The sequence below is a fragment of the Lepus europaeus genome, chromosome 8, assembly GCF_033115175.1.
Source record: "Lepus europaeus isolate LE1 chromosome 8, mLepTim1.pri, whole genome shotgun sequence".
Classification (NCBI taxonomy): Eukaryota; Metazoa; Chordata; class Mammalia; order Lagomorpha; family Leporidae; genus Lepus; species Lepus europaeus.
The window spans coordinates 99,249,197-99,265,253 of NC_084834.1; the positions used below are offsets into that span (position 1 = coordinate 99,249,197).

A 16,057-nucleotide genomic window follows, 5' to 3' on the forward strand; every position below is an offset into this window, starting at 1 on the left:
AACTCAGGAATCCCTAGAGCATATGCAAACACATGGAAACTGAACAACATGCTCCTGATGTGTCACAGTAGAAACCAAAAGAGAAATAAAAAGTCTGTTGAGGAACAGTTTTCTTTTCAAACTATTTGTTGAACTCTTTCCTTAGTACAGAGTTAATCTTCTGTGTCTAAAGTTAACTGGAAATAGCAACAAATAAGGATGGGAATAGGAGAGAGAAGAGGAAGAAGGGTGGGAGTGGGGGTGGGAGGGCAGGAATGATGGAAAGAATCACTATCACTAAGTTTCTAAAGCTGTATTTAGTAAATGCATGAAGTTTGTATATCTTAAATAAAAGGTTTCTGGGGTGGGGGGGAATGAACAAACAAGTCATGGATTCTTTCCTGAGCGTGGAAGTTGAAGAAGTCAATGATGAGCTCATTGTTTGGCATTTTTACAGCTATACAAAGCTGAATTCTTGCTTCATTGCTGGCTTAATTCCTTGATATTTAAATGCCCAGTCAATACTTGGCTAGGGTTATTTCCTGTAACCCTAGTACCCCAACATCATGTCAGTGCGAGTGCTGGGCATCTGATGAATACTTGGCAACATTGTTTTTTTTAAATAATGTTTGATCAGATTTCCAGCCACATCCTTTAAACAAGTTAGTTGCTTTTCTTTCTCAAACTTGACCTTTAGATGCCCCCAAAAGGAAAATCATGCCAAAACCAGCTGGAAAACAAATTAAAGCAAGGAATGTCTACATAAAGGGGCAAAACACGAAGCTTTTTATAATAAAAATGACTATTGCTACTTACTATGTGCCAAACACTGTGCTAAGCAGGTCTCCTGTATCAGCTCATTCAATATTCACAATAAACTTGTAAGGCAGATGCAATAAGCCCTATTCACAAATGGTGAAACTGATGTGTCAGAAACCTGTCCAAGTTTACACAGCCAATAAATGCTCTGTCCTATCAATCTTCGATCCTAATTACTAAGTTAAGTGGCAACTCAGTTGAATCATCTTCTTTAGGCCAATACAGTTTTCCCTGATCTCCTAACACTACACTTTGGAGGTCAGCCATGGCACTCGATGGAGTCTTGAAGCCATGGGCCCTGAGTTGCTGTCCGCTATCATCCCCAAGAGAGGCCAGTCTGTCTTTGATGCACAAAGGCCTATTTCTTCATATCAAGTGGACTGGGCTTGCAAGAAGTTAAGCATTTATATTCAGAACAATGAATGGAAGAGATAAACACAAGGTGCCAACCATGTTGACATGAAACATATTTAATACCAAATGCTCCAGAGCAGGAATAGCAGTTGCTGCAGGTACATTTTGAAGGTGAGGCCAATCCAAATCGATCATCACTTCATAAGGTCCTGGAAAGGCCATATCCAAATAGTAAGGCTTCAAATCAAAGCCTCAGATAAAACCCTAGGACTCCAGAGCTCTCAAACCGCCAGGGAGAAATGATCGCTCTTGGCTCAGCGTCAAGAGTTGGGTCATGAAGTTTGATGATACAAGGAAAAATGGAGTCAACTACAACAAATAAAGCAATCAAAACGTGGAAAATGTAAGATTTCTTGTTCAGAGTTTCAAGGCAAAAGTGGTTTCCAAACTAGAGAAAGTTTACTCTGAGAAGTCCTGAAATGAAATACAGTCAAGTGAGGCAAGCATCATGGTTGAATCACGTATCCCCAAAAGAGACACACAGAACGTGACCTTATTTGGCTACAGGGTTGCAGATGTGATTAGTTACAATGAGGTCATCCTGGAGTTGGGTGGGCCCCAAGGCAAGAGGACTCACATCCTTATAAGACAGCCGCTGAAGACAGAGACAGACTGGGAGAATGGGATGAGATGACGAAGGCAGGCATGGGGTACAGCTGCAAACCCCCAGAACAACAAAGTTCTCCAGTGCAGGAGACCAGAAATAAGAAGCATTGTGGAGCTGAAAATAAGGAAGAAACAGACCCAGGAGAGCTCTCTGCTCCTCTCTCCTTTGCTTAGAGCAGGACGTACATTCACCAAGACAAAGGGTATCCCCTTCCTCTCTCTTCCGGGGAGAACAAAGTACCTTCAGATCTTCTCATCCAGTGTTGTTACTAGAAACCTGGACCGACAAGCTTTGCTAACTAATCTTTACTTGCCACTTATTTGCCTAATTACCTTCCCCACAACCCCCACGCCACCACCAAGTTGCTGCCTGTAGAGTTCTTTGTCTTCTGAAATGTCACTTTGTTGAACATGCTATCTGAATAAACTGGAGTTCAAAGCCCGAGAACTGCTCATTCTCAGGATTATCTCCCATGTATACATGAAATATATGAGGGTTTTTCAGAAAGCTCATGAAAAATGGAATTAAAAGATAAATCTATTTTGGTGCAAAAGGATTTTGAAAACCATGCATTGTTCTTCTGTAATAATCATATCCTATGAACTTTCTGAATATCCCTTGTATATACAGTTTGAAAATGTTTTGCACCAAAAGTAACTTATCTTTTCATTCTATTTTTCATAAACCTTTTGAAGTCCCCTTGCACATGTTAACATACTTGTATTTGTTTCTCTCTTGTTAATTTGTCTTTTGTTAGCAGGGGGCCCTTCCATTAAGTGACCACCAGAAGCTAGGACAAGACAAGGAAGGACTCCCCTGCAGGTTTCAGAAGGAGGGCCCTGAAGACACCTTGATTTTGGATTTGGAGATTCTGGACAGGTGAGAGAACAGATTTTTGTTGTGTGAAGCCTTGTAGTTTTGGGTGCTTTGGCACTGCAGCACCAGGAAGCGCACACAGCAGGTGAGATGCCAGGGAAAGGATTGCTAACACTTGGTTCCCCTGGGGCAGACCCAAGGGGCCTCCCTTCTGCCACGGCTGGCAGAGATGACAGGGTCAAAGGAAGATGACGGGCAAGCAGGGGGCTCCCTGCCCTGTCACAGGCACACCCTGCAGCCCTGAGGGCAGTGAGGCCAAGCAGGGGAGGTGTCTCCAGCAGGCAGTGAGCGTCCTGCAGTGGACTGTGGGCAGGATTGGCAGCCACCAGGGATGCCTGACAGAGGGAGTCCGACTGACACGGTGGCTCAGTTTACAATGCTGCCAAGAGGCCTGAAGAAAATGTTTGCACTGATTCTTGCACTCAAATGAGAAGTATTCATGCTTTGCAGTTTTTCTTTTGTAAACATGGTGATTTCACCCCGGGGCGGTCTCAGGGCCAGGACATTGGAATGCAACAGCAGAGGAGGGTGTGGGCTGCAGCAGGGAGATGGATGTGCTGCAGAGGTTAGGGAAGCCAGGGCCAAAGAAGCGGTTTGTGTTGTGTTTTCTACAACCACAGACTCTAATCAGGAGCAGCCGAGACCCCTCAGAAGCAGCCCATGTTAGCCGACCCAGCTCCTGTCTTTTCCTATCTTCTGGCTTCGGGCCTCTTGCTGCCCCTCCAGTGCATATTCATTCTTTTGTCAGCTCCTGCCCTTGGCCGGCCCTCTGTAAAGCAGACAATTCTAACATCGAGATTCCCTCTCTCCCTTATTCCCCTCTAATCCCGCTGTCTTTTCTTCACTCCCCTTCTGTAGGCTGACAACTCCCACACTGACAGCTCCAGCCCCAGCTTCAGGCCTGGGCCCCGGTCTTGCATATTTGATGTCTACTCCATGTGCAATGTCGATTTCTCACCAATCAACTCATCATTTCCTTCCTAGCGACTTCTCCCCATGTGACGCATACACAGTGCTTGGTTGTACTTTATGTAACCTGCTCAGAATCACTCTCAGGTAGGTACAATTGCTACCATGTTTTAAAGGCACAGAGAAGTTGAGAAACTTGCCCAAGGTCACAGAGTTAGTTTGTGGCACAGCCAAGATTTGAACCCAGGCCTTGTAGCTCTAGACTGCTCATTGCCACTTTGCTGCTCCCTCAGTCTCCCCTGTCCCTGTGAAAATGGCACCATCAGCCACAGAAACCAGGCAGTTTCCTTGGATTTCTTCATCTTGCTTTCCCTCCAGATCTAATCCATCACCTTAAAAAGGTCATCTCCTGTGCTTCTGTGGCTCTGCTCTCATCAAATCACCATCATTGCTCTCTCGGACATGGACATCTGCAGTAGTGTCTGTTGCCTGCCTCTAACCATCCCCACACGCAGCAGCACAAGCATCTGTTAAAGATCTGAGTAAGCCCATACCACTGCCCCACTTAACCCCCAAGTCCTTGCACTGCTCCATCCTGCCTTGAGTGGCTTGGCCCATCTTCCTCTGTTGCCCTCACCTGGAGCTGCTCTGCTTTGCCCATCACTCTGTAGCTCTCTGAAAGTCCAGCTGGCACTCAGTGAACTCTTTCCAATGGTAGCTCCTTATCCAGGCTACTCCCGCTATCTGGAACATTTCTCTCCCTTCAGTCCTCTCCTAAGGCCATCTTCTCTCACTGGTCTTCCTTGGCACTTGATGGCAGAGGGTCCCGTCCTGGTGTCCATCTCAGCAACCTTCCCCTCTTTAGGTCACATAGCATCTAGTGAGCTCGCTCACGGTTCACATCTGTCTCTCCACCCACTCTAACACGAAGCTCCAGTGGGCACCGACCTGCCTCACTCACTATCATATCCAGCACCTAGCCCAGGCCTTAGCCTCCTACAGAGGCTCAATGACAAGCTGAGTGAGCCTGCTCAGAGCAGGGGGAAGCAAGACAGTGACATCCCAAGGTGTGCCATCTCTTCAAGGTCTACACTGGATCATCAGCCGCCTGATCAAGTTGTTTCCTCTATCAACAGTCCAGAAATCAAAGTGCCTGTTGTATCCAGGGAGATGGGGGAGATGTCCCGGAAGCTGGGTGGGGCCCAGGGCTCTGTAGAAAAAGTGCAGTGCACTGATATTTCCAGTGATCCTACTGTATCTTCCTTCCATATCCCGAAGCACTCAGGGTTTCTCTGACAAAGGCTGCAAATCCAACGTACTGGATTGAGACAGAAATACTGGGCCCCCAGGTAGACAAATTTCTCAGGACAATATTCACTTCTGTGTTTGAAGTAGATGCTAAATAATGTTAAATATTCACCTGCTTTTGAATCATCTAGCACCAGCATCTGTGGACTATGTTTTTGTTCCACAATCTAGTACTTAACTCAGTTGAGTTCTTGACCAAATTGTCCTCTTTGCCAAGGGCCACAGAGAGCCAAAGAGCAGTGTGGCAATTCTGGGTGCATCCTCAGCCCCACACTTATGCAACTTCATCTCCCAGAGTTGACATCCCTGGTCTAAGGGACCAGGAGCCCGATCGTGGAAAACACAGGGATCTTACTCACTGAGGTGGGAGACCTGGCATTATCTACTTCTTCTGGAATGGTCCTTGGCAGGAGGACACTGCTTTGGCCGTCTTTGTCCAGGCTGCTGGAATAATACATCAGACGGGGGGCTTATTCCTCACAGACCTGGAGGCTGGCAAATCCTGCGACAAGGCACCAGCAGGTGTGGTGTCTAATGAGGGCCCACTTTCTGGTTCACAGATGCTGCCATGACAGAGGGCCTAGCTGCCACTCTGGATCTCCTTTATAAGAGCACTGAGCCCATTCAGGAGGGCTATACCCACATGACCTAATCGCCATCACTCAATGGTCCAACCCGAGCTGACACTGTGGTGCAGTAGATGAAGCCGCTGCCTGTGACGCTGGCATCCCATATCAGACATCAGTTCAAGTCCTGCCTGCTCCACTTTCAATCGAGCTCCCTATTAATGTGCTTGAGAAAGCAGCGCAAGATGGCTCCAGTACTTGAGCCCTTGCAACCCACGTGGGAGACCTGGATGAAGCTCTGGCTCCTGGCTTCAGACTGGCCCAGCTCTGGTTGTTGCAGCCATTTAGGGAGTGAACTCCAGGTTGGGAGAGTCTCTGCCTCTCTGTCAACCCGCCTTTCAAATAAAAAATTAATAATCTTTTTTTTTAAAAGGCTCCTCTTGAATACCATCTCCAGGGGTTAGGATTTCGACAAATGAATCTGTGGGAGAAGCAAACATTCTGACCACAGCACTGCTTGATGGGATATGAGGACAGCAGCGGTGACACCCACGCTCCATTCACCTCATTTCCGTGGGGACAGGAACCTAGGTATCAGGCACTGGGATCAGGGACACCATGTGTTGGCAACAATCTGGGAAGAATATTTCTTGCATAAATGGCCAAGGTCATTGATGTCCACATGACACGCTGGAAAGATGCAGTCAGTATTTTATGAGCTGTTCATGAATGTGTTTGAAAAGTGACAATTCCTCATGTCAAGGTGCTACAGGTTTCAGAATTAAGTAGAGAATGGGAAGCCCTTGAATGGTTCAAAAGAAGGCTTTGGGGACTCTTTATGATCTTGGAAGATTCTAAAATATCATTAAAAAGAACTGCAATACCTTCTCAAATTTCTTTCTAATCTTTCCTCCATCCTGTTACTTTGTGGGATTTAAAAAAATTTATCATTTTATTCAAAATAGAGAGACAGAGAGATCTTCCATTCAGTGGTTGACTCCCCAAATGCCTGCAACAGCCAAGTTGGGCCAGGCCCAAGCCAGGAACCCAGAACTCTATCTGGAAGCCCCACGTGGGTGGCAGGGATCCATGTACGTGAGCCATCGTCTGCTGCCTCCCAGGGTGTGCACTAGCAGAAAGCTAGATTAAAAGTGGAGTGGAGATTTGAACCAGGCACTCCAATATGGGATGCAGGATCCCAGTGTCCTAACTGCTGCATCAATCGTTCACCCTGGGATTTTCTTGTTGCTCTCATATGCACTTCACCCACCTGCCTTAGAACCTCACCCTCGCTGTGCCTCCTCCTCAAGATATTCCCCCAGCTCTCCCTCTCCTTCCACGGGGACCTTAGCTCCTATATCCGAGCAGAATGTATCACTCTCCAGGATGTAACACTCCCCATCATTCTTGTTATCCATTTGCTTCTCTCCAGAGCACCTAAAACTGATCTCATATATTATACATTTATTTCTTAACTTACTGTCTGTCTGTCATAATAAAATGCAAGCTCCTTGCTCTTGGAATTCTCTTTCTCTGCTGTATTGCCAGAGCCTAACTGTGGCACACAGGAGATGTTTAGTAAATATCTTTGAATGAATAGGTAAGTGAAAAAATACTTTCTTCTCTGGGTCTTGATTCATTTTGATAATTCTCAGATGCTACTATCAGACTTATCAGAGCTGCAGGCCATATGTCAAAGTCCTCCAAATACATTCTTCACCTTTTCTGAACTCTGTTCACGGGAGGCTGTCATCCTCCTGTGTTAACATGTCCCCAGACCCTAGGTATTTGATCACACACCAATGGTTGAAAATTAAAGGAACAAAGACCCAAAGACAGCGGAAGGGGCAGATTGGAGAATTTTTTTTTTTTTGCCCTTCATTCTTTTTAATCCTGTGATACCTGTGTATTCATCTTAGTGTTCAATAGCCTAAAGTATTTATTTTTTAAAGTTTTGTATCCACCACTTCCAAGAGAATCAAATCACACCTTCCCTGCATATTGCTAATCACAACTTTTCTCTTTTCTTCTTTGTCTTGCATTTACTAGGCTTATTCAATGCTGCTCATCAGACTGAAATATTCTACTTTTATCACAATGTTTTTAAAGATTTTATTTAGTTGAAAGGCATAGAGACAGAGAGAGGGAGAGACACAGGAAGAGACAGAGAGAGATCTTCCACCTGTTGGTTCGTCCCTCCAAATGCCCATGATGGCGGAGGCTGGGCCAGGCAGAAGTGAGAAGCCCAACATCTGAGTCTCCCATGAGGGTGGCAGGGGCCCAAGGAGTTGGGCCGTTTTCCGCTGCTTTCCCAGGCCATTAGCAGGGAGTTGGATTAGAAGCAGAGCAGCCAGGACTTAAACCAGTGCTCTGACATGGGATGCTGCTTAACCAGCTGCACCACAATACAAGCCCGATTTATCATGATTAAATATGAAGAGGGACCCTCCCTTCTTCAGGTCAGGCTTGGATCAGGGAGTGGTGAAGAACAACTCTTCAACGTTCATTCCACGCACGCCAGGGAAGCCTCTTCTTCTCACTCAGACTATGGAGTATTTCTTTCCAGGCTTCCTACTGGAACAAAGTTGTTGGTTTTTTTTTTATGATTTTTTAATTTATTTGCGAGGCAGAGAGAGAGAGAGAGAGAGAGAGAGAGAGGTCTTCCATCCGCTAGTTCACTCCACAACTGGCCACAACGGCTGGAGCTGAGCCAATCCAAAGCCAGGGGCCAGGAGCTTCTTCCAGGTCTCCCACGCAGGTGCAGGGACCCAAGGACTTGAGCCATCTTCTACTGCTTTCCCAGGCTATAGCAGAGAGCTGGATCGGAAGAGAAGCAGCCAGGACACGAACTGGCGCCCACATGGACTGCTGGTGTTTAGCCTACTATGCCACAGCGCCAGCCCCAAAACAAAGTTTTTAGGTTGTGATTCAAAATCCAGGTATAACCTGTTGTACATAACTTCCCACAAAGGGCTAACTGTCTCGAGGCCAATATTGACCTTAGGAAGCTTCAGGGAACATGGTGTCAAACACACACACTAGGCAGGAAACTGCAGTCATGTTGAGAACCAGCGCTAGGCACGATGCTGTTCTGCTAGGACAGAAATCGTTTGCTTCAGTGAGAACAGGGGCCAGTGCTGACCTCCCACTCCTGAGATGCAGTAGCCTAGAGGGAGAGCAGGGGAGGAATCCAGAACACCCACAGAGTGAACAGACGTTCTCTCCATAGACATTTTTAATTCACGTATCTGGGAGGAGAAACCACACTGAAGTATGGAAGTAGACAGGGCTCTTACCAACTCCCTGAACACAGGACCAACGGCAACCAATCCCCAAAGCTGGTTTCATCTATGGGGCAGAATCTGAAAAGCATTACCTACTACAAAGTCCCTCTCACAGAGCTGGTGTTGTGACTTAATGGGTTAAGCAGCTACTTGCAATGCAGGCATCCCATATGAGCGCTGGTTTGAGTTCCAGCTGCTCCACTTCCATTCCAGCTCCTTGGTAATGTGTCTGGGAAAGCAGCAGAGGGTGGCCCAAGTGCTCGAGCCCCTGCACTCATGTGGGAGACCCGGATGAAGGTCCTGGCTCCTGGGTTTGCCTTGGCCCAGCCCCAGCCATTGTGGCCATGAATCAGTGGATGGAAGCTCTCTCTCTCTTTCTCTATGACTATCTCCCCCTACCCCGTCTCTGTAACTCTGCCTATCAAATAAATCAAACAAACCTTTAAAAAAAAAAAAAAAGATTTCCCTCTCACAGTGCACCTTTCCTGAGGCCACCATGATGGTGTCATTCTTGCATAGGCATGGAAGTAGTGAGGAAGGTACTGAGGCCTGCCAGCATCTGTGCCACAGCCCTGGGCGCCACGCAAATCCCACCTGCTTCTGTGCAAACTTCAGTGGCTGGGATTTTTCCGACTAGAAATCTTTAGCCTGGTTGCAGGCTCAGCACAGCCCTCCCACCATGCACCTGAACCTCATTCCCCATCATGCACCATTGGGCACATCCTTTCCCAGCATGCATCTGACACCGTGACACTGTCACCAGATGCCATGACACTTCTGAGATCTCCAAAAAGGGGACATGGAAGTGGGTGGTACTCAAGCCCATCCAAACTCCTTTCATTTGAATATTCAGTTAAGCACTACCCCAGGTACCACCCCATATCTTAAAATGGACAACCCCAACTTTGGTGGGAGGCAGCTCCCCACCATGAGGTTGCCCATGCTCCCCTGTACTTTCCCTTTGCCCTTGAATAAATCCTGCTTCCTGCGCATCTCTATCTGAGTCTCCTCCTTGAACTTGTCCACACTTGGAGATAAGAATGTGCACCAAGCCCAGCAGGGGCTCTCCCCACAACAGCAGAAATGAGACCACTATGTCACACATGTCACACTGCACCTATCTTGTTTCCAGAAAAGGGGGCAAGGCTGGAACAGGGAAGGGAGGCTGCACACTTTCACTTCCACCTGAACATATGACCACAGGTGAGCTTTTCTATTTCCAAGTGTCCACCCGATATCCACCTTCCCCAATGTGTCCACCATCCAGGATCCCTTTTATAGTGTCTTCTCCAAGGGCCCCCTGTTTTAGAATGACTGCCTGCCAATCTGCATTTATTTATTTATCTTAAAGATTTATGTATTTATTTGAAAGGCAGAGAGAGAGGGGGAGAGACAGAGAGAGAGAGAGAGAGAGAGATCGATCTTCCATCGGCTGGTTCACTCCTTAAATGGCCATTACAGTCAGAATTGGGCCAGGCTGAAGCCAGGAGACAGGAGTTTCATCTGGCTCTCCCACGTGGGTGCTCCACTGCTTTCCCAAGCACATTAGCAGGGAGCTGGATCAGAAGTGGAGCAGCCAGGATTCCAGTCAGTGCCCATATGGGATGCCAGGATTGCAGGTGGCAGCTTTACGTCCCACGCCACAGCACTGGCCCCTAATCTGTATTCATTATAAAACATTGATTCATGTTCCCCATTTTTCCTCATTAGTGAAGATGTAACAATCAAAGTTTCTGATCAGCATAAAAGAGCCATGCCATTAGCACTGATATAATTTTAGCTAAAATAAAGCAATCTGAAGTTTTGGAAATTCTGTGACTTATGTGCGTTATGAAAAGGCATTTCAAAAACTCATGGAAAAATTGAATGAAAAGATAAGCTTATTTTGGTGCAAAATCATTTTGAAATCTCTATATATAATTTTTCAGAATATACATTTTTCGTGAATTTTTGAATACCCTCCCCCTCTCTGATGTAAGGATTTTAAAATCATTTGTCACTGGCCGGCGCTGCGGCTCACTTGGCTAATCCTCCACCTGCAGCACCGGTACCCCAGGTTCTAGTCCCAGTTGGGGCGCTGGATTCTGTCCCGGTTGCTCCTCTTCCAGTCCAGCTCTCTACTGTGGCCCAGAAAGTCAGTGGAGGATGGCCCAGGTCCTTGGGCCCTGCACCTGCATGGGAGACCAGGAGGAAGCACCTGGCTCCTGGCTTCAGATCGGTGCAGTGCCGGCAGTAGCAGACATTGGGGGGTGAACCAATGGAAGGAAGACCTTTCTCTCTGTCTCTATCTCTCACTGTCTAATTCTGCCTGTCAAAAAAAAAAATCATTTGTCACTAGAATAAACTTACATTTTAATTCCATTTCCCATAAACTTTCTACTTTATGGAATTGATGGGTGCTTGCTATGCACAGAAAGGAAACATGAAAAAGAACCCAAGTCCAAGGAGAACAGATGGGTAATATCAGGCCTTCTCCATCAGGGGTGAGGTAGAACATGGGCCTGAACAGAAACACTCAAAATTTCCAAACAAAGGAAATACTAATGCAACATAGATGGTGTGCTCATTCGAAACAGAAGTCAGGTTGCAACACCCCTAGATAGAATACTAAAAACCTAAGAAACCCACCATTCCTTTGTCTTCAGCAAAAACGTCCCAAAATTGCACCTGACACCCTCTCCCTCGATCGTACCGTTAGCAAACTAACCGCGCTCTGATAACCACACACACTGAACCTGTGGTATGTAGCAATGTGTGGACTTGACTGCTTGCTTGTGTTTAGATGTGGGCATGCTATGTATAAGAGAGAAAAGGAGAACAGGCAGGACCTTCTGATAAGAATACTTACCATTGGAAATCTGAATTTTTGTTAAATCGTAACCATTTTTCTCACCACTGATGAGAATATTCATTTTTCTGAAACAGATATCCAGCACTTTCTCATCTTGCAGAAGTAAAATTCTCTACCTGTTAAATGACTCCTCTCCTCCCCACCCCTGGTCCCTGTCAACCACCACAGTGCTTTCTGATTCTATGAATCTGAGTACTTTGGATACCTCATGTGAGTGGAATCATGAAGGATTTGTCTTTTGTGGCAGGTTTGTTTCACTTAGCACGAAAACAGGTTCGTCCATGTTGTAGTCTGTGACAGGATTGCCTTCCTTTTTAACTATGTATAACATTCCACTGATGCATGACTTTAAGAAGGTTGTGGAAGTTTATTTTGGTGCAAAAAATTTTGTAATCCATGCATGTGTATTTAGCAAGCACATTTTGCTTATTCATCTGTGCATGGACATTTGGTTTCTTCTACTTCTTGGCTATTGTAAAAAGTTCTATAATGAAAATAGGTATAAAAATATCTCTTTAATGGGGCTGGTGTTGTGGTGTAGTGGACAGAGCTACTGCCTGCAGTGACAGCATCCCATATGGGCACCAGTTCAAGTTCTGGCTATTCAATTTCCTATCCAGCTCCCTGCTAATGACCTGGGAAGGCAGTAGAAGATGGCCTAGGTCCTTGGACCTTTGAACCCATATGGGAGACCCAGAGGAAGCTCCTGGCCCCTGGCTTTGGCCTGGCCCAACCCCAGGCATTTGGGGAATGAATCAGTGGATGGAAGATCTCTCTCTCTCTCTCTCTCTCTTTCTCTCTCTGTGTGTGTGTGTCTCTCGCTCTCTATCTCTCTGTAGCTCTGACTTCCAAATGAATAAATAAATTTTAAAAATGGGGCTGGTGCTGTGGTGCAGTGCTATCCTCCAACTGTAGCACCGGCATATCATATGGCCACTAGTTTTAGTCTCGGTTGGTTCTCTTCTGATCCAGCTCTCTGCTATGGCCTGGGAAACCAGTAGAGGATGGCCCAGGTCCTTGGGCCCCTGCACCCAAGTGGGAGACCCGGAAGAAGCTCCTGGCTCCTGGCTTTGGATCTGCCCAGCTCTGGCCAGTGGGCCCAACTGGGGAGTGAATTAGCAGATGGATGACCTTTCTCTCTGTCTCTCCCTCTCTCTATAACTCTACCTCTCAAAAAAATAAAATTTAATTTAAAAAAATCTCTTTAAGACTCTACCTTTAAAAAAAAAAAGATCTATATACTTACTGAAAGGCAAAGTGACAGAGAGATCAATTTTCTTTTCACTATTCACTCCCTAAATGCCTGCAACAGCCAGGGCAGGGCCAGGCCAAAGCCAGGACCCAAGAACTCCATCTGTATCTCCCACCAGGGACGCACGTCCTTGGGCCATCATCTGCTGCCTCCCAGGCACATCAGTAGGAGGCTGCACTGGAAATGGAGGCAGGACTCAATGCCAGGCACTTCAAAATGGGATGCAGGCGTCTCAAGCTGTGTTTTAACCTGCTGTGCCACAACACCCATCACAACCCAACTCTGAACGCCTTTGGATATACACCCAGAAGTGGGATTTCTCAATCACAAGGGAGTTCTATTTATAATGTTTTGAGGAAGCGCCACGCCCTTTGCTTAGAGGTTCTGAGTTGCTCTCCAAGACCTCATTCATAAAGATCTATTTTAATCTGGGAACAGGAATAACTTTTTTCAAAGAGGCAGTATGGACCCCTTTCTGGCTGGAGCCTTCTTCCCTGGAAGGCCTGTTCCTGGCTCAGCAAGGCCTCCCCTTTCTGGCCTGGTCCCCACCTTTGCCCAATGTCAATGCTTCTGAGATTCCCCGCTGAACACATACCCCTAGACGCCTCCTAAAATATCCACACTGTAGTCCTTGGACTGTGACCATTTCCACAGGGAGATTATCCTGGATCAGCCAGCCAGGTGGGCCCAGTCCCACCACAGAGGCCCTTCAAAGCACAGAACTGGCTCAAGCTGAAGGGAAAAGAAGGCAGAGGGAGGGGCTCCAGACGGGAAAACCGAAGAGATTCCAAGTGTGGGAGCGATTCAACGCACTGATACTGCTGCTGAGATGCAGGGCCCAAGGCAGACGCCTGTAGGGGCTTGAGGCAGCTCCTGTCGGCAGCCAGCAAAGCAGCGAAGGCCTCAGACCTCCAACTGGAAGGAACTAATCCTGCCAACCTCCTAAAGGAGCTCAGAGGAGGCTTTTTCCCAAAGGCTCCTGCCCACACCTGGATAGGAGTGCCGTGACACCCACCCCAGGCTTCCAACACCCAGGACTCTCAGGCAACAAATGGATGCTGGCTTAAACTGCACAGTTCGTGGGATTTGTTATGATCTCTCCCAGCCATTTAGAAATGCGCTAAGACTTTGAACGTGTCAGCTGGCGAACCTGACCAATCAATTCCATGTCAATGCACCAGCAAACAGCCAGAAGTTCTAAAATCACATATTGAATAAGCCATCTATTCCTCTCTGATAGGAAATATATTTGTCATATCATAAATTCCTGGAGTATATTGTATTGTGTATTGTACTGTGTATTGACTTCCACAAATTATTTTAAAACTTTTGTTTTTTTTTCATCTTATTTGAAAAGCAGAGAGACCAACAGACAGACAGAAATCTCCTACCCACTATTCACTCCCCAACTGCCTGTAATGGTTAAGGCTGGGGCCCCGGGCCAGCCCAAAGCCAGGAGCCCAGATTTCAATCTAGGTCTCCCATGTGATGGCTGAGCCATCACCTGCTGCCTCCCAGGGTGCTTGTTAGTAGGAAGCTAGAGTTGGGAGCATAGCCAGGACTTGAATCCAGGCACCTCAATGTGCAATTCAGGCATCTTACACTGAACCAGTGCCCGCTCCACGAAGTATTTTAACTACATAATTTTATATTTTCCTATTTTATTGTCTGTAGATATCTTCCAGCTTTTTGCCATGTTATTTTGTTCAAATGAACTTTTTATCACCTTCCAAAAAGTTTTCCCAATATTCTGATTTTCTATATTTTGATTTGACTCAGATAAGTGACTGTGTTATATAGGTTTGATTTTTACTCACCCAGAGAGATGCCATAGTAGCCCACTTTGCCTTGAGTTGAGATCACACTAATCTATTAAAAGAAAAAAAAAAAAACAAAAAACTGAATCATGTAAATCTGTGGTTCCAAACACAACAGTCCCAGTCCAACCCTTAATCTTTAATCGTGAAAACAGATGTCAACATTCCAAACCTCCTCAGGAAGAGACTGCGTCTTTGATAACTGGCTCCCACTCACTAAACAAGCATTTGCTGAGGACCCACCACACAAGGGCACTTGAGAAAATTCTTGGAAATGTGTATCACGAAAAAGCCACACGTGGATTTCTAAAGCTTTTTTTGCATCCAAAGCAACTTATTTTTAATTCCATTTTTTTAAAGATTTATTATTTATTTGAAAATCAGAGTTACACAGAGAGAGGAGAGGCAGAGAGAGAGGTCTTCCATTTACTGGTTCACTCCCCAATTGGCTGCAATGGCAGGAGCTGTGCTGATCTGAAGCCAGGAGCTAGGAGCTTCTTCCGGGTCTCCCATGCGGGTGCAGGGTCCCAAGGACTTGGGCCATCCTCCACTGCTTTCCCAGGCTCATTAACAGGGAGATGAATCAGAAGTGGAGCAGCTTGGACTCGAACTAGTGCCCATATGGGATGCTGGCACTGCAGGCAGCGGCTTTACTCGCTATGCCACATCAAGTCCTAACAAACTCTTTGACGTACTCTCATGCAACTGTGTTATACCTGTGAGAGTTCCATGACAAAGGAGGGGAAAAAAACATCTCTCTGCTTAAAGGGGCTTTCAAATATGCTTCCTGGAAAGCCAGTTTTTTGACTTATTTAAAATCCTGTAAATCACACCTAGGGCTGACTTCTTACCAGGACAGACTACCACTAGAGGAAACAACAGTACAGGCAATCAACACAAACTATAGCTGGTGAACTTCAGTCCACTCCCCTCTGCTTTTTTTGGGTATCCTCCAAAAACAGATGCGTAAGGCCCCAGCCTATAGCTAGTTAGAAACAGATAATGTGCTCTTAGACGAGGCAGCCCGGTCCTTGGCAGGGTACAGAGGGGAAGCAGTGCAGTTCTTGGGAACGCAGGTGCACTGTCCATTACTAGACGTCATTCAAACATGCTGGCCCAGCCCCAAGGTTAACATTGAAGTGCAAGCTGCTCCCACCCATCCTGGGAACAAAATATTCTAAAAACGCAATGATCGCTCCAGAGCAAGTTCAACAGGAAATTACGTCATTAGTTCCTGGAAATATTTCGCCCTGGAAGTCTCATGTTTTCTACGGCCAAGAGCAGTTGGCTCGCTATTTACAGAGTCTAGGATTCTCTCTATAAATACAGTACACAAAGGATCCAAGGTATTACTAGTTCTGATTTGGTTTCTTCA

At 46.3% G+C, this 16,057-nt stretch overlaps 1 protein-coding gene across 3 annotated transcripts in view; it reads right to left on the reverse strand.

The window, feature by feature from the left end:
* The window catches only part of ANXA3 (annexin A3), a 63,920-nt gene that overhangs the window by 45,410 nt on the left and 2,453 nt on the right, over window positions 1-16,057 (reverse strand). For all 3 annotated transcript variants that reach the window (XR_009866568.1, XM_062198619.1, XM_062198618.1), the window contains exon 2: window positions 14,683-14,734. Coding sequence is in view for 2 of the 3 variants with exons in the window: in XM_062198619.1 (XP_062054603.1) it covers window positions 14,683-14,697 (15 nt within the window). In the remaining variant the exon portion in view is untranslated. The remainder of the gene's footprint in view (window positions 1-14,682; window positions 14,735-16,057) is intronic.